Genomic DNA, 18,940 nt, shown 5'->3' on the forward strand with positions numbered 1-18,940 from the left:
AAGCTAAACTTGATGCCCAAGCAAGAAAACGAGCTGCTGCAACTCACCTGTGATAGCACACTGAAAACACGTCAGGAGTCTTTAAGTTTGTCATTGTTTTGGATCAGTGTTTACAAAGAACAGCCACTCTTAAGTAAGATTAATGTTCTGTTGTTGCTGTCGTTCACAACAACCAACATATGCGAACTGGGATTTTCAACTTTGACAAGGTTAAAAACAAGAGAAAGGAACCGACTCTACAGCGTACTCGATATGCATGTAGCACTTTCATCTGGTGATCCAGATTGGAACAAGATCATGAACAACAGGCAGGCCCACCTGTCACATTAAATAAGTAAAACTCAATCTGATCTTTTTTAGTTACTGTACTTATACTGCATCTAAAATGTTTTTCAAGTAACGTTGATGTCTAGTTATTACTTGAAATGAAGTGGTTAAAGCTAGCATGTATTTCCCTTTATTGTTATGTAGACTATAGTCAGAAGATATTGGCCCGGATTTTGCGGGGCCAATGCGGTGTACGCTGTCGAAAGCCTTGTAAGAGCCAGCAGGTAGGTTCGTATTTTTTTCGGGGCGTAATTCCGGCCCAATATTGTTTTGGGTCATGGGGATAAGTGTTCTTCTTCCACTGGGACACGAGAAAAAAAGTTTGAAAAATAGTGTACTATAGTGTCATAACAACAATTCTCAGTTAATCATTTAAAATAACTCAAAAATAAATTGTAAAAGCACAATGTGAAATCAGAAGAAGTCACAAGACTGTGAGATAATTATGGATGAAAGCGACCATTCAGTTCATCTAATTCATTTATCGACAAGGACCCTGCAGCCTTCTCCATTTCAGCATCTAATTGTTTCTTGAATTAATCCAGATTTTCGCCTCCACTATTCTATGTAGAAGCCCATTCCAAGTGTTGATTACTCCCGGATACCAGTCTTAAATTTATCTTTTACTAAGTTGAACCTGTGTCCTCTTGTCCTACTCTCAATTTATTTTAAAGTAATATTCTGGGATTTGCCTTTTCCATTCCCTTAACTATACCTCTATAAGATCACTTCTCAGACTCTTCCTTTCTATGTGAAAAGCCCAAGATTTTCCAGTCTCTCCTCATAACTCAGGCCTCAATCTTAGCCTGCCTTGCCTAGTGCAAATGGTGCTTGGAAAGGGTTAAGATCAGGCCGACTCGATTTACCAGCCTGAGGTCAATCCATTCCCGCCTGGCTTTCAGCTACGTCGACTTTCAAGTTAGCTGAGGCTCACGCTACAGGTAGGTTTCTGCCTACTTTAAATTCAAAAGTCACGGCCCGATGCCATCATCGGTGCCATTATCTGATTTAACGTGGAGTCAGGGGGAATCCCGCACTCTGTGGAACTAGACAGCCAAACCACAGCGGGAGGTGCCCACCCCCAGCCTTGCCTCGCCCTCTGCGCGCTGGCATCAGCTGCCAAAGCCCTAGCCCAGTGCTGAGGTTATGCCAAGGGCTGTTTCTTCAGGTCCCCGGTGCCCTAAGGCACCTGTCCCAATTTACTGCTCTCGCCCACCGGCCCTGATGTCAGTCCTGCTGATTTTGGGCGGGAGAGTGTGCTGCAATTTTTTTAATGAGGCCTGGGAGTTATAATAGCCCAGGCCTCATGCTGGGCTTCACATGGGGGTTTCCCTCCCACTCGCCTCAAACATGCCCCCCGCCCCCAGTAAAAATCAAGACCTAAGGATCAGCCTTGTAGCTCCTTTCTTCATTGCCTCCAGAACCTGGCTGTTTCCTTTGTTTGTTGGCAACCAGAACTGAAGTCTGACGAGAGTTCAACACTCTTTAATCACTCTTTTATCAACTGTTGTAGCTATGTAGTTCAGCATTCTATTAACCTTGTTGATTGCTGCTCTGCACTGGTCAGATATATTGTGAGAGGTAATGCAAAAGAGTAGTACTGTGTCTGCCGGCCGTTGTACTCCCCGCCTGATATTGAGTTCCACTGACTTCAATAGAACTGAGTACAGTAATGGCAACCCCTCCGTCTCATAAATCATGAGACAAACTCTTAAAAATCATGAGATTTGCTAAGAAATCATGAGTTACTTTTTTATGGTTTATAAACCTCAGTAGTGGCTTTATTTAATCTCTTAACAGGTCACAGCTCTTTACAAAAGCTATATTACTGCTTTTGAAAATGCTTTACAAAACACTTTTGAAAAACCCTACCCGTTATCACCACCCTTTGCAAGTTGGGGTAAATGTTCATTAAAAATTGCGTGTCTTGCGATTAATTTGTGAGAGTTGTATATTCTATGTAATAAATAGCTGCAATTACTTTGATTTGACCTTTTAGAACACAGGCAGGTCAGGTTGGCAACTAATCTGTCTGACAGACACAGAGACTGAGGGTGAGAGACAGGCAGACAGAGACTGAGATTGAGGGAGGGAGAGAGTCAGACAGAACTGAGAGACTGAGGCAGAGGCAGACACTGAGACTGAGGGAGCGAGAGAGGCAGACAGACAGAGACTGAGGCAGAGAGGCAGACAGACACTGAGAGACTGAGTGAGAGGCAGACAGATACTGAGACGGAGGAAGGGAGAGTGCTGTATGACTATGATTTGTTGTATGCTTTTAGCAGCCAGACCCCAAAAATACGGCCAACTTTTTCTCCCCGGAAGGCGATGTCTCTTTAAATAGGCGCGGGCTGCAGGAGCACTCTGTTAATTACAAATCGGTGTCTACAGGCTGTGGCGGTGGGATTGTCAGACACGGGACTGCTGCAAACTAGGGGAGGGGGTGTGAATACATCTGACTTCTAATCACTGGCCATGGAGGAGACTCAGATTTTTGAGGCTATCGGAGTGTGTTGATAGAGAAACAGAAAGATGCCGCTCTCCTGGTACCCGGCCCAGGGCTTTCCTGCAATCTTACCGCAAAGTTTGTCAATTTCCACCCTCCGGGGTTAACCCGGGTCAGTTACAGCAAAGTGGGAGGGAAGCTAGTCAGTTTCCGCTCAGAGCAGTGGGAGGGCAGGTAGAGTCTGCAATGTTATCTTAGTAACGTAATTACGAGTCTCACAAGCAGTTGTTGAGGAGAACCATTTTATTCAGTCCTGCTTCTGTGTCTCCCAGTACAGTCTGAAAGCATGGCCAAGATGGCGTCGGATCCCGACCCCGGATATGACATCAGCCGTCAACCAGCTGTCAATCAAACCCCCGCTGTCCTTACAACAGCTACGGTTATCCTTAGAGTCCTGTCAAATAACCAGCAGACAAGCAATTACACTGCCACTGCCTCCTCCTCCCTGGATCATCCTGCAGGGTCAATCAGTCAGTGTCTTACTGGCACGGTTACGCCTCCTTTATGCTTTGCGAAGAGTCCGTCGGAACCTACCTGTCAATCAATCAGTGTCCAGGTAACAAGCCCGCCCCCTTTCGGAATTGGAACATTATTTCTAGAGGTGCACGCAGGCAGAGTTTGCTTTTTTTAATATATAGAAGTTCTGGTTTGGAATTAATCAACCGTTCAACTTGTGAGTTTTCTGAGGTGAATCGCGAGTTGGGGAGATTTTCATTAAAAATCTCGTGTCTCGCAATAGTTGGCATTACTGAGAGTATCAAGTGGGGCATATAACAGGTGGTCCATGCGATACCGCCCGCTTCGTGTCCCTGCCCAAGGTGAATTTCTCCCGGCTGAGTAAGTAATGAGTCTGTAAAAACTCCTAGGCCTTTTTCAACTTTATCCTCAGCTATTTCAACACCATTCACTGAGTATACGTGTAACCCATTTTTCCTTTCTCTGTGCGAGACTTTACACTTGTAGGCGTTAAATTTCACCTGCCATTATTCTGCATACATACATATTTTATGTAACTATTGTAATTTCTGACTATTTCCTTCAATTCGACTGTCCCACCTACTTTTAGTATCATCTTTAAATGTAAGTAATTTGTACAGAAAGGTAATGTACTAAATACTGTACAATATTTAAATTCTACTAATAATAGATAAAAATACAAAGATTCTTTTACACTGCGTACCAGTATAAGATACAGAATAGCTATATATTTCACCCTTACCTTTATTGCAGCTGGCAGAAAACTGCACAAAGCTTTTTCTAGAGTCAGTAGCTTCTCTTCAGCAAGTAATAAAATCATCTTCATAGGAGGAAGAACCGCAATGAGCTTCTACCAAAGTAGCAAGGCCCTTATTATTGACAGGTCTGCTGCACAGCACTACTGATATAGATGTCAGTCCTGTTTGAACAGAGCACAAAGTGACACTAGTTAACTTTGATGATACTTAAAGGGCACCGATTTCACAAAGTATTTGTCAACTCCCCTATTGTTCAAGGAGGAAGAGAAGCCAGAAGAGATGTAATTTTTGTCACACCAATGCCATATACAAGTGATGTGATACGGTTCAACATTACTTATACTTATCAAATGGTATGATAATTTAAGAAAGATTTGACAAAGACTTTTGTGAAGTTGATTCCCCTTTAATTGTCACAGTACAATTCCCCTTTGGAAATTTCAAATGACTCCTTTGTATTTTTGTGATTATCAAAAATTAGTGAACACAATAAACAGGGTGGGGAACCCTTGTCCTCGTCCTCTTCCCCTTACTGATATAAACTTTTACATCTTCTTCCTGCACTGAACTCTAGTCACTGTGGTTTCCAGTTATCCTGAAATGTGGACATCAATGGAAAGCAAAATCTGGAGCATAAAGAAACCAACAGACACCATCACAGCTGCAGGAGCACATCATCGAGTAACTCTCACCCACATAGAATCATAGAATGTTTACAGCACAGAAGGAGGCCATTCGGCCCGTCACCCCGTGCCGATGTAATTTCTACCCTAATTTAATGCTCGCACTCGTAACTTCTACCCTAACTTAATGCAGTGACAAACACACAAAAAAATTCTGGAATAATTATTTTTACATCATTTTATAACAGCATGATTTATGAGCAGACACAAATCATTTTTGTCATAATTATGGTCCCACATACAGGTTTGCAACCTGCCAAGTTTTTAGTTGTTTAGCAAAAGTCTGATTTTCCAAGATATGTAAAAAATTTTGTCAAACTTGTTTCCATACAATATTCCAGGCATTACATCAAACCACTAGTACGATAGCAAAATACTGCGGATGCTGGAAATCCGAAATAACAACAGAAAATGCTGTTTGATGTATCCCAGTAGTTGCCAATCTACCAATGCCTTAAAATCAAATTCAGTGCCATCAGTAAAGGTGAAGAGCAGGTGGCATTGGCTAGACAACAATATGGAAAATGTACCAAGAGCATTCAAATATATTTAATATATAACTGGCCCAAAGGACTGCTAATAGGATTAAGCTTGGAGAGATTGTCAGGCAGATTTTGGGTTGGATAAGAAACTGGTTACATTCTTGTAGACAGAAAGTAGTTCACAAATAGTACGTGGGAAGTGGTCAGTAGCAGAATCCCACAGAGATTAGCATTAGGGCCTTTTCTCTTCAGAATCTTTATTAACAATCTGGATGAAGGCATCAGGGAAACTATCCACTAGTTCACGGATGACACGAGGATATGTGTGGGTGTAAGGATCTGAGATGAGAAAACAGATTGCAAGCGGATCTACATGAAATAGATGACTTGGCCTGTATCTCGCAGTTGTCTTTTAATGTAGGTAAATGTAGCATGATTCAACTGGAGAGGGGAAAATCCAAACATGTGCATACCATGCAGGGTTACGTGCTCAAGGCTGCTGAGCAGGAAGAGGACCCGGGGGTTATAGCGCATGTGCCAATGAAGTTTCATGACCGGTATGGCGAGGCTCTTGTAAAAGTAAATAGGGTATTAGGATGTATTGCCAAGACAATTAAATATAAAACAAGAAATACTATCCCTCCTCTGTATAAGGCCTTGGTCAGGCCACATCTCGAATACTCTGTCCACATTTGGTTCTCTCACATAATGGGTAATATAGATGCCGTGGAAGAGGGCCATTAGATTGCTACCTACCTTAAGGGCCTTCTGATGCCTGGATAAGCTAATGGAGCTGGGGCTTTTTGCTCTAGAAAGGCATACATGTTGAGGAGAGCTGATTTGAGGTCTTTAAAATAACGAAAGGATTAGACTCGGTCCAAGTGGATAGGCTATTCAAGCTATATAGGTTAGGGAGATTGGGGGCATATGTTTAAGTTACATAAGCACAGAACTAGGTTAGATACTTGGATACTTTTCTTCCACAGAGAGCCATTAACTTTTGTAGTTGTAGGCATTTGTAGTGAGTGCACATTCACTGCAAATATTCAAAAGGAAACTGATTGAGTTCCTAAGCGTGGCTAACATATCTACATATTAGGTTCGGCATTAAAGATTGATGTCCCAGACAATACTGCGAGCAACGTGGGAGAAAATCCTAGGGGCATTAAAAAAGTTTTTTTTTTAAATTTCCTAGGACCACTTTTGTTTCTTAGTTATAAAAATATTGGAGATGGGAGCAGTTTGACTGACGGTCATGAATCATTCAATCAGGTAACAGAGAGTCTGTTTACTTGCAATTGGCATGGGAAGGCAGTGTGCTGCAAGGATGGATGTGTTTGGTGACCATTCTTCAAGATGGTGAAGGCGGGTGAGGCAAGTACGCAGGCGTGGCTCAAGGTCCTGATGTGTAGCCACAATCTGGGAATGTCGTAGGCTGCCCGGGGGAAGGGGGTCTGAATGTTTAAGTGACGGGGATAACTTTGGAAGATTAAGCGATTAGAAGGAATAAACTCAGTACAATGATTGGGGAAGAGGCTGTGAGCCAAGGTGGCAGAAGGTTTAAATTGTGTGTCGTAACCATCATCCTTTGTAGCTGATAACACAGGTCAGTTTACCAGAAGTTGAAATCTGGTCATTATTCTCCACTGGGGAAAACTGCTCACTCCATAGTAAATGGGTTTCAAGTAGTTCAGTCCTTAAAAGCCAATGGCCCCAAATTTTGCAGTCAGCGGCTAAAGAATGGTGCTCGCCGTTCACCTCGCTGACAGCGGCCCACAAAGATTTGACTGGCTTTAGAGCAGAGACTTCCTGTCATCGGGCGTCCGCTCTAGCGCGGTGCCCTCTACAGGGAATCTGTGGTGTCTGTGAGCAGGTTAAGAAACAGCGAGGCTCTTCAACCAATCAGATTGAAGAATCCTCACTGAGCCACGCAGAGTTCAAGCCAGGAAGTACAAAGCAGGAAATATAAATTGGATTTAAATGATGTACAGAAAGCAAAATAAAGATTGGGAGATACAGATAGGATTAAGGGAGAGATAAGAGACAGACAGAAAAAGTACCAAAAAAATGTACTTAAAAAAAATCTCCAACACTAATTTTCTTCTGAGGGAAGGAGACTGCACACTTATAAAATTAATTTTTCAGGGCCAGAGAGGTTGCTCAGCATTAATTATCACTTATCACACTGTTAAAAACTCACTTACTCCTGAATGCACCAGCCCTAATTTTTTCAGCCATTTTTAGTGCGGAACTAGTAGGCAAGTACAGCAAGTTCACACTGTTGCAGACATTTCAATGCAAGTCTATCAGTGAGGACTGCAACAGTGCACCCTATGGAGGAGCAACGTATCTCTGACAGCAACTTCTGGATATCTGTGTTTAACTGCGCATGTGTGGATGCCAGAAGTTACTGTCTGATCTATCCCATAACGGTGAGCACTAATAGCCTTACCGTTATTATTACTGCAAATTCCGGGACATTATGTTGTTATGGAACCTTCAGGAATACATCCAATCAGAGCTGGCAATGCTATTACAAAAGCTGTTAAGGATAGGTCAATTGAAAAACTGAGATTGATAGATTTTTGTTAAGTAAGGGTATTACAGGATTACGAAATCAAGGCGGGAATTTATAATGGGGAACAAAGAAATGGCAGACCAATTAAATACATATTTTGGTTCTGTCTTCACAAAGGAGGACACAAATAACCTCCCAGAGATGTCGGGGAACACAGGGTCTGATGAAAGGGAGGAACTGAAAGAAATCAGTATTTGTAGGGAAATGGTGTTAGGGAAATTGACGGGATTGAAGGCCCAGGGCTGATACGCTTATCAATTACTCCATAAAAGACGATGAATCAGGAAGGTGATGAAAAGGCTTTTATTAACTAGAGAACAGAGCATGCCTCTCGTGGGTGGCTGGTTCCAAGAAGGAAGTGAGTCGGCGAAACCCCCACCTTTATACCTGGTCATGTGGGCGGAGTCAGCTGAGGCATGCCTTGGTACATAGCACCACCCAGAGGTAACAATATACAATAACAGTGGTTTACCACATTCACCCCTTGTTTAAAATTAAGTCCGGCGGGGTGAAGGGTACTACAAGTTCGTGTAGTTAAGTCTATCAGGAGGCCTTGTCTGACGTCCTGATCGTCGTGGTGGCGGCGGCGGTGTTGCAGCATCCAACGTCGGATCTGGTGTCTGGGTGGTCAACGAAGGGTCCTGGGGCTCCGGCATGTCGTCTACAGGGGTTGGATTGGGAGGGGTGGTGGGGGATAACGGTGGTAGTTCAGGGGTACCCGAGGGTGCGAGATCTCGTATGGAGACCGTGTCCTCCCGCCCATCTGGGTGTGTCACCCAGGCATACTGGGGGTTGGCGTGTAGGAGGTGCACCCTCTCGACCAGGGGGTCCGTTTTATGGGTCCTTACGTGCCTCCGCAGTAGGACGGGCCCAGGAGAAGTCAGCCATGCCGGTAGCGAGGTTCCCGATGTGGACTTCCTGGGGAAAACGAACATTTGCTCATGAGGGGTGGCATTAGTGGCAGTACAAGGCAGTGACCGGATGGAGTGGAGCGCCGCAGGGAGGACCTCCTGCCAGCGAGAGGTCGGAAGGCCCTTAGATTTTAAGGCTAAGAGGACGGCCTTCCAAACCGTCGCGTTCTCTCTTTCCACCTGGCCGTTCCCCCGGGGGTTGTAGCTGGTGGTTCTGCTCGTAGCAATACCTCTCGCTAGCAGGTACTGCCGAAGTTCGTCGCTCATGAAAGATGAGCCCCTGTCGCTATGTATATAGCTAGGGAACCCGAACAAGGCAAAGAGGTCATTCAGACATTTGATGACCGTGGTACTGGTCATGTCTGGGCAAGGGATGGCAAACGGGAAACGGGAGTACTCATCAATTATGTTGAGGAAGTACACATTGCGGTCAGAGGAGGGGAGGGGCCCTTTAAAATCGACGCTCAGGCGCTCGAAGGGGCGAGTGGCCTTGATCAGGCTTGCTCTGTCCGGCCTATAAAAGTGCGGTTTGCACTCGGCACAGATTTGGCAGTTCCTGGTCATGGTCCTGACCTCCTCGATGGAGTAGGGCAGGTTACGGGATTTGATGAAATGGAAGAACCTGGTGACCCCCGGGTGGCAGAGGTCATTGTGGAGGGTCTGCAGTCTATCAACCTGCACGTTGGCGCATGTACCACGTGATAGGGCGTCTGGGGGCTCATTTAGTTTCCCGGGCCGGTACAAGATATCATAATTGTAGGTGGAGAGTTCGATTCTCCACCTCAAGATCTTGTCGTTCTTGATTTTACCCCTCTGCTTATTATTAAACATAAAAGCTACTGAACGCTGGTCAGTGAGCAGGGTAAACCGTTTTCCGGCCAGGTAACGCCTCCAGTGACGCACCGCTTCCACAATAGCCTGGGCCTCCTTTTCGACAGAGGAGTGTCGAGTCTCGGGGCCCTGGAGGGTCCTTGAGAAAAAGGCCACGGGTCTGCCCGCCTGGTTAAGGGTCGCAGCTAGGGCGAAGTCGGATGCATCGCTCTCCACTTGGAAGGGGATCGACTCATCCACTGCGTGCATTGTGGCCTTCGCGATATCGCTCTTGATAAGAGTGAAGGCTGCACACGCCTCTGGTGTCAGGGGGAAGGAGGTGGATTTGATGAGGGGTCTAGCTTTTTCTGCATAGTGGGGCACCCACTGGGCATAGTAGGAGAAAAACCCCAGGCATCTCTTCAGTGCTTTTTGGCAGTGGGGGAGGGGTAGCTCCATTAGGGGGCGCATTCTGTCGGGGTCGGGCCCGATGACTCCGTTCTCCACCACGCAGCCGAGAATGGCGAGGCGTTTGGTGCGAAACATACATTTCTCTTTATTGTACGTTAGGTTCAGCCGTTGGGCCGTACGGAGGAATTTTTCTAGATTAACGTCATGGTCCTGCTGGTCGTGGCCACAGATGGTGACGTTATCCAGATAGGGAAAGGTGGCCTGCAGCGCGTTCTCGTCAACCATCCGGTCCATCTCCCTTTGGAAGACCGAAACCCCGTTGGTGACGCCGAAGGGAACCCTAAGGAAGTGGTAGAGGCGGCCGTTCGCCTCGAAGGCAGTATACTGGCGGTCCTCATGGCGGATGGGGAGCTGGTGGTATGCTGACTTAAGGTCAATGGTGGAGAATACTTTGTATTGCGCAATCTAGTTGACCATATCAGATATGCGAGGAAGGGGGTATGCGTCCGGCTGAGTGTACCGGTTTATGGTTTGGCTGTAGTCAATGACCAGGCGGCGTTTATCAGTGGTTTTAACGACTACAACCTGGGCTCGCCAGGGGTAGATTTTTGTTAAGTAAGGGTATTACAGGATTACGAAATCAAGGCGGGAATTTATAATGGGGAACAAAGAAATGGCAGACCAATTAAATACATATTTTGGTTCTGTCTTCACAAAGGAGGACACAAATAACCTCCCAGAGATGTCGGGGAACATAGGGTCTGATGAAAGGGAGGAACTGAAAGAAATCAGTATTTGTAGGGAAATGGTGTTAGGGAAATTGACGGGATTGAAGGCCCAGGGCCTGATAACCTACATCTTAGGGTACTTAAGGAAGTGGCCCTAGAAATAGTAGATGCATTGCTGATCATCTTCCAACGTTCGATGGAATCTGGAACAGTACCCATGGATTGGAGGGTAGCTAATGTTACCCCACTATTCAAAAAAGGTGGTAGAGTGAAAACGGGGAATTACATCGGTAGTGGGGAAAATGCTAGAGTCTATCATAAAAGATGTAATAGCAGAACACTTGGAAAACAGTGACAGGATCGGACAAAGTCAACATGGATTTACAAAAGGTAAATCGTGCTTGACTAATCTACTGGAATTTTTTGAGGATGTAACTGGTAAAATAGATAAGGGAGAACCAGTAGATGTGGTGTATTTGGACTTTCAGAAGGCTTTCGATAAGGTCCCGCATAAGAGATTAATTAGCGTGTAAAGTTAAGGCACATGGGATTGGAGGCAAGGTATTGACTTGGATAGAGAACTGGTTGGCAGACAGGAAGCAAAGAGTTGGAATAAACGGGTCTTTTTCCGAGTGGCAGGCAGTGACTAGTGGGGTACCGCAGGGATTGGTCCTTCCCCAGCTATTCACAATATATATATTAATGATCTAGACAAGGGAACTAGATGTAATATCTCCAAGTTTGCAGACGACACAAAGCTGGGTGGGCATGTGTGCTGTGAGGAGGATGCCGAGAAACTCCAGGATGATTTGGACAGGTTGGGTGATTGGGCAGAAGCATGGTAGATGCAATATAACATGGATAAATGTGAGGTTATCCACTTTGGTGGCAAAAACAGGAAGGCAGATTATTATCTGAATGGCAATAGATTGGGAGAAGGGGAAGTCAACGAGACCTGGGTGTCCTTGTGCACCAGTCGCTGAAGGTAAGCATGCAGATGCAGCAGGTGGTTAAGAAGGCAAATGGTATGTTGGCCTTCGTAGCGAGAGGGTTTGAGTACAGGAACAAGGATGTCTTGCTGCAGTTGTACAGGGCCTTGGTGAGGCCACACCTTGAGTATTGTGTGCAGTTTTGGTTGTCTTATCCAAGGAAGGATGTTCTTGCCATGGAAGGAGTTCAGCAAAGATTCACCAGGCTGATACCTGGGATGGCAGGAATGACGTATGAGGAGAGATTGGGTCGATTGGGCTTATACTCGCTGGAGTTTAGAAAAATGAGAGGGGATCTCATTGAAACTTATAAAATTCTGACAGGACTGGACAGACTAGATGTAGGATGTTCCTGATGGTCGGGGAGTCCAGAACCAGGGGTCACAGTCTAAGGATAAGGGGTAGGCCTTTTAGGACAGAAATGAGGAGGAATTTCTTCACCCAGAGAGTGGTGAACCTGTGGAATTCTCTACCACAGAAGGCAGTAGAGGCCAATTCATTAAATATATTCAAGAAGGAGTTGAATATATTTCTTAAGGCTAAAGGGATCAAGGGGTATGGGGAGAAAGCAGGGACAGGGTACTGAATTTGGATGATCAGCCATGATCGCATTGAATGGCGGAGTAGGCTCGAGGGGCCGAATGGCCTACTGCTCCTATCTTCTATGTTTCTATGTAAACAGAGTTGGGATACAGATCAGCCATGATCTCATTCAATGGTGGAACTGGCTGGATGGGATGAATGGCCTTCTTCTCTTCCTATGTTCCAATATAGCAGGTAGGTGAGTGATTGCGAATTATATCATCCAGTCACTATGATCTCCTGGAACCTGCTTGATCGCCTTCAGGGGTTGGAAAAGGACTTTGTAGAGTTTTTTAAAATAATTGGCACAAGATTTTTTCATCCTCACCTAGGAGATTGCATGGCTGTGGGGGGCGGGTGAAAGAGAATGGGGGCGATGGTGTGCAGAAATTACACCATGACAGGATAGTACAGGTGCGATGGACCAGCTGCTCTTAACCTGTCCTTTTTCAAATGTTCATATACGGAATGTATATGGAAACCAGTACAAAAAAACTAGGTACAAGAATTAATACAACAAAAATACTGAATATAGGAACCAGAGTTGAATGTTGAGGCTGCAGAATACTTTAAGTATTTTTTCTTAATATAATCTTCGTTTGTGTTCAAATTCTCTAAGGCTTTCCCCCTCCCTATCTCTGTAACCTCCTTCAACCCTCAGAAAACTCTGCGCTCCACCAACTCTGGCCTCTTGTGCATCCCTGATTTCCTCCCACCCCACCAAATAGTGGCCGCTGTGCCTTCAGCCTTTTCGGACGCTAAACTCTGAAATTCCCTCCCTAAACCTCTCCGCCTCTCTCCCCCTTTAAGATGCTACTTAAAAAACTTACCTCTGTCACCTGTCCTAATGTCGCCTTCTTTGGCTCGGTGTGAATTTTTGTTTGATTCTGCACCTGTGAATCGCCTTGGGCCCTTTCACTACATTAAAGGCGCTATATAGGAAAGTTGTTCTAAACCCGCCCCTGGTCCCATCCTCTAATCAGGCTCTGATTTTCTGTTTTTATTTCTGATTTAGCGGAAGCTGCCAACACTACCTGTGTCTCCGGAGCTGTCTGTCCTTCTCCGGAGCAGATATGCCCCCAAGTAGGATTGACGGAATCTAGCGTTTCGGTTCCGGGTTTCAAGACGCGTAATGGAGTGGAATTAGCAAATCGCCAACTACTTCCATTGAAGGCGGGCTCCCTCTGACTGGTTCAGTTAAACGTTTTACGTGTGGCTGAAATGGCCGTCAATAAAATGCTCCTTTGAGCGATTGGTCGACTTTTAGTTTCATGCGCAAGTGATGACAGATAGTTGTGTTTAGGTTCATTCATAAAACTGCCGCGTTAGCAGAAAGTAGTCAACATCCGAGGAAGGTCATATGTTCAAAGAGTGGCTTTTTTATATAACGGAGTGACATACATACAAACCAATTTAAAAACAAATGTACGTTGTGGAATCAGCAGAAATTACAGCTCACCATGAAACCGCAGCTCATCATTTAAAGGGAGAAATCAAGCCCATTAAACGCTTACTAGGATTTACTGTGTATTTACAGTGTGGGACACCATCCCAATGGATTTCAATGGCAACACCGACACTTTCATGAGAGGTGTTTTATAATGAAGCTGCCAAACAAATCTACAACTTGGAGGTATAAAGTAAAAGCACACTTTACAGGGGAAGTATAAAAAAGGAACCAAAGAGACCCACATGGTAGAAAATTAGAAGTGTTGATGGAATCAGGCTTACTACTACGTTATGAAGCTTACTACTACGTAATGAAGCGAGTGAATCACTTGGCCTTTCTAAATTTGTTCAGTTGTATTCTGACTTGCAGTAATAGGGGCTTCACTGCCAAAGCCAATCATGCCCTCACTTGTACACACACATGTGCTTTTCAGCTGAGGTCACTGTATGGTGATGAGAAACACACTTATTTTTCCCTTACTTGCAAGGGGCACAGACTCAGAATCAAACGTGGAACCTTCTGGTCTGTGTGGCTCAGTTATCATGTTATCTTTACCAGCAGAGCACACAGCGACAGTTTCCACATGTACGCTGATGACACCCAGCTCTACCTCACCACCGCTTCTCTCGACCCCTCCACTGTCTCTAAATTGTCAGATTGCTTGTCCAACGTCCCATTCTGGATAAGCAGAAATTTTCTCCAATTAAACATTGGGAAGACTGAAACCATTGTTTTCAGTCCCCGCCACAAACTCCGTTCCCTAGCCACTGACTTCATCCCTCTCCCGAACACCTGTCTGAGGCTGAACCACACTGTTCGCAAACTTGGTGTCATATTTGACCCTGAAATGAGCTTCTAACCATATATCCGCAGCATAATAAAGACCGTCTACTTCCACCTCCATAACATCGCCCATCTCCGCCCTTGCCTTTGCTCATCCGCTGCTGAAACCCTCATCCATGCGCCTTTGTTACCTCTAGACTTGACTATTTCAACGCACTCCTAGCTGGCCTCCCTACGTAAACTTGGTCATCCAAAACTCAGCTGCCCGTGTCCTAACTCGCACCAAGACCCGTTCACCCATCACCCCTGTACTTGCTGACCAACATTGGCTCCCGGTTAAGCAACACCTCGATTTCAAAGTTCTCATCCTTGTTTCCAAATCCCTCCATGGCAATCTCCTTCAGCCCCACAACCACCCCCCCACCCCCGAGATATCTGAGCTCCTCTAATTCTGCCCTCTTGAGCAACCGCAATTATAATCGCTCAACCATTGGTGGCCGTGCCTTCTGTTGCTTAGGCCCTAAGCTCTGGAATTCCTGGCTTAAACCTCTCCGCCTCTCTTTCCTCCTTTAAGACGCTCCTTAAAACCTACCTCTGACCAAGCTTTTGGTCACCTGCCCTAATTTCTCCTTATGTGGCTCGTTGTCAAATTTTTTGTCTTATAATACTCCTGTGAAGCGCCTTGGGATGTTTTACTACGTTAAAGGTGCTATATAAATACAAGTTGTTGTTGTTGTTGTTGGAGGCATCAGAAAAGCTTTGCTAAAACCATGGAACATAAACATGATTTAGTAAAGCAATGTCATCAAAATGAAAATATATAAATATGGAATAGAAAGCCATGTATCCTCACCATCAAGATCCCAGGCAAAAGTTGCCCAAAAATCCCTCATGCACCAAAAGGAGACCTGATGATAATAGGAAGCATTTGAACAGGTGGTTACAGAGATTCTCCACATCAGTAGCTTGAGAAGTAACAGGAAAGGGATCATCCTGAGTATTTTTACCTGTGGAAAGCAGGTTCACCCTACTATTCCATAAAGTAAGCAAGGAGAGGACACCCAGCTAATCCTCTAGATTTCATCAGTTGTTGCATTTTTTTCCTTTTGTATATTATCATGGCATTCATTATTTTACCATAATCAACCACATGTAATTTCACATTCTACACTGGATATAAACAAGATTAAGACATTGCTAAAACAATTGCGCAGGTCAGTGACCATTTTTATCAACAGTTGAAGTACTTTATAGTCTTAGATTTCCGCATGATACCAGTTTCAAAACTATGTGCTTATAATTCATACTTTCATATCCACATAGTTGACTCTTCTGTAGGCAAGATCACTCGAGGATTCCAGGAAAACCACAACTGCTGTGTCTGAAGAGCAGGGGAAGGACAACACTGCGACTATGAGCTGCCACCCAACATCTGAAGAGCACAACACAGCTGAAAGATGCATCACTTGCAGGATCATCCATTGAGTACCTCATGAAAGAGTTTGCTCCTTGATTCACCCATAAAACAGAGGGGCACACCAACCAGAGGGGTCAGAAGTTTGCCTCCAAAACAGTTAATGTACCTCCAAAGTAATTCATTGTGGAAAGTGCTTTCAAATGTTTTAATGTGATTAGGCACCATCTAAATTAAAATGTTATTTAAGTCACCACCATCACCCTTCATTACTTTAGCTACTAAAATTTGTATAATAGACCACCTAGCATTGCTTCATCTACTCTGGAAACGATCTTAGAGAATACCGAATTGGCCCCAGTGTGCTGATCTACTTAAAGAATGAGTGGACCCAATTGCATAACACCTGAGCAACAAGTCCAAAGTGTGCCACGTCCAGTTATATCCTCAAATTCTATAAATGCAGTATCAATACCATATTCTATTTAAACAATGGTTTATTGTCATAATTAGCAAGTGAAGCAGAACTTGCAATAGATTATTTGCCACGAGACGGCCAGCATGATTGAGTTGCTTGAAGGAGCTACATTATATCCTTAAATTTTAACTTGGAAACCTAAGCCAGTGGCTTTCAGGGGAGATCAGGGAGTTGAGAAAGGTTTAGCTATAGGCAGCCAACTCCAAACTTGAATTGAAGTAGTTGTATCTGTAATTTTAAGTTAGAAACACTATTTTAAAAGGTTCTGACGAAGGGTCATCGACCTGAAACGTTAACTCTGTTTCTCTCTCCACAGATGCTGCCTGACCTGGAGTATTTCCAGCATTTTCTGTTTTTATTTCAGATTTCCAGCATCCACACACAGTATTTTGCTTTTGTATTTAAAAAGGTTGGTGACTTGCCTACATTTACTGGATTCCAAGATTATCTGCAATAATTCAATGAAACATAAGGGGTTCTTTTTAGCTTTTTGTTTCAGCTGAAAAAACAAATAAGAACCCCCCCCCACACAATAAACGCAAATGTTTCTCTCTACGTGCTAGAGTGCTGCCCTCATAACATTAGGAGTGCCCTTTCTCTTATTTATTGTTTGTCCATTTCCCATCTGTTTTTGACACTCCCCATGGCTTTTTCTTCCCCCTCAAATCTCATTGTTTTGCGCCCTGTTTCATCCCTTCAGCTGCCGAGGCCCGAAGCTTTGGAATTCTCTCCCTAAACCTCTGCCTTGTTCCTCCTTTAAGACACTCCTTAAAAACTATTGCTGACCAAGCTTTTGGTCATCTGCCCTAATATCGCTTTAAATAAAAACAGAAAATGCTGGAAGCACTCAGCAGGTCAGAAAAGAAAGACTTGCACTTATATAGCGCCTTTCACGACTACCGGACGTCTCAAAGTGCTTTACAGCCAATGAAGTACTTTTTTTGGCATGAAGTCACTGTTGTAATGTGGGAAATACAGCAGCCAATTTGCACACAGCAATCCCCCACAAACAGCAATATGATAATTACCAGATAATCAGTTTTTATGATGTTGAGGGATAAATATTGGCCAGGACACTGGGGATAACTCCCCTGCATCAGGCAGCATCTGTGGAGAGAGAAACAAAGTTAACATTTCAGGTCGATGACCTTTCATCACCTTATGTTGCTCGGTGTCATATTTTATTTGATAATGCTCATGTGAGCGCCTTGGGATGTTTTACTACATTAAAGGTACTATATAAATGCAAGTTGTTGTTGTATTTCTCATTTTATTTCCCTTCTTGGTCACAGGCACCCCATTGATAATTTTACTGTGGCCAAGTAATGCAATCTTTAATTTTGGCTTGTCAGTAGAAATGTCACAGGCCAGATCAGTGACCAAAACTGGGAGAAAGCTACAATTAAGAACATTGCAGAGATTTTAGCAGCCATTTCAGTTGTACATTTCATTTCAGCTATCAAATTTCCTTTTGTCAATCTTGCCTCAGAACGAAAACAAAATGATTATTCAATTCATCAGGAGAATTTTCAACTAATTCAGGAAGTGGGGCCAGAGGTCAATGACTATCCCAGTTGATTCAGGTGGCTCAGAATGTATTTTCTGTTCTATCACACTATCATCCTGCTGACTTGTTTTTCACCATTATGCTTTTTTACTTTAACCCACTGTCTTTTTGCTGCATTTCCAATTCAGTGTCTTCGCTAGCCATCTTTTTAGAAGTTCTATGTTATCAAGATCATTTAGCTTTTTGGGTCTCTTCATTTTCTATGTGACCCTGTTCTGCCACATTCCTACATGGTTTGTTACCCCAAATAGCTTGTATTTTGCATCTGTAATAATTTGATTGGTACATTAATCTCCATGTTTTCTTAACCTTCCCAATCTGGATACAGCAAAGGCTATAGGCCCTGACAACATCCCGGCTATCGTGCTGAAGACTTGTGCTCCAGAACTAGCCGCAACTCTAGCCAAGATGTTCTATCTGACAAATGTGGAAAACTGCCCAAGTATGTCCTGTCCACAAAAAGCAGGACACATCCAATCCAGCCAATTACCGCCCCATCAGTCTACTCTCACTCATCAGCAAAGTGATGGAAGGTTTCATCGACAGTGCTATCAAACGGCACTTACTAATAACCTGCTCACTGATGCCCAGTTTGGGTTCCGCCAGGACCACTCGGCTCCTGACCTCATTACAGCCTTGGTCCAAACATGGACAAAGGAGCTGAATTCCAGAGGAGAAGTGAGAATGACTGCCCTTGACATCAAGGCAGCATTTGACCAAGTGTGGCATGAAGGAGCCCTAGTAAAACTGAAGTCAATGGGAATCAGGGGGAAAACTCTCCACTGGCTGGAGTCATACCTAGCACAAAGGAAGATGGTTGTGGTGATTGAAGGTCAATCATCACAGCCCCAGGACATCGCTGCAGGAGTTCCTCAGGACAGTGTCCTAGACGCAACCATCTTCAACTGCTTCATCAATGACCTTCCCTCCAACGTAAGGTCAGAAATGGGGATGTTTGCTGATGACTGCAGTGTTCAATGCCATTCACAATTCCTCAGATAATGAA

General features: G+C 44.3%; 1 protein-coding gene across 3 annotated transcripts in view; it reads right to left on the reverse strand.

Moving 5' to 3' along the window:
* Positions 1-13,401, reverse strand: part of LOC147121244 (glycine N-acyltransferase-like protein 3) — a 67,849-nt gene extending 54,448 nt beyond the window's left edge. The window contains exons 1-2 of one of the 3 annotated variants that reach the window (XM_085981458.1): positions 13,277-13,401; positions 4,053-4,229 (exon numbers count right to left, since the gene is read on the reverse strand). In XM_085981458.1, coding sequence (XP_085837584.1) covers positions 4,053-4,136 — 84 coding nt within the window. In that variant the 5' untranslated portion in view covers positions 4,137-4,229; positions 13,277-13,401. The other 2 variants (XM_085981456.1, XM_085981457.1) reach the window with 2 other exon arrangements.
* Positions 13,402-18,940: the final 5,539 nt, after the last annotated feature.

This window comes from Somniosus microcephalus, chromosome 3 (assembly GCF_052327205.1).
Source record: "Somniosus microcephalus isolate GS21.2 chromosome 3, FLI_Smic_1.0, whole genome shotgun sequence".
NCBI lineage: Eukaryota > Metazoa > Chordata > Chondrichthyes > Squaliformes > Somniosidae > Somniosus > Somniosus microcephalus.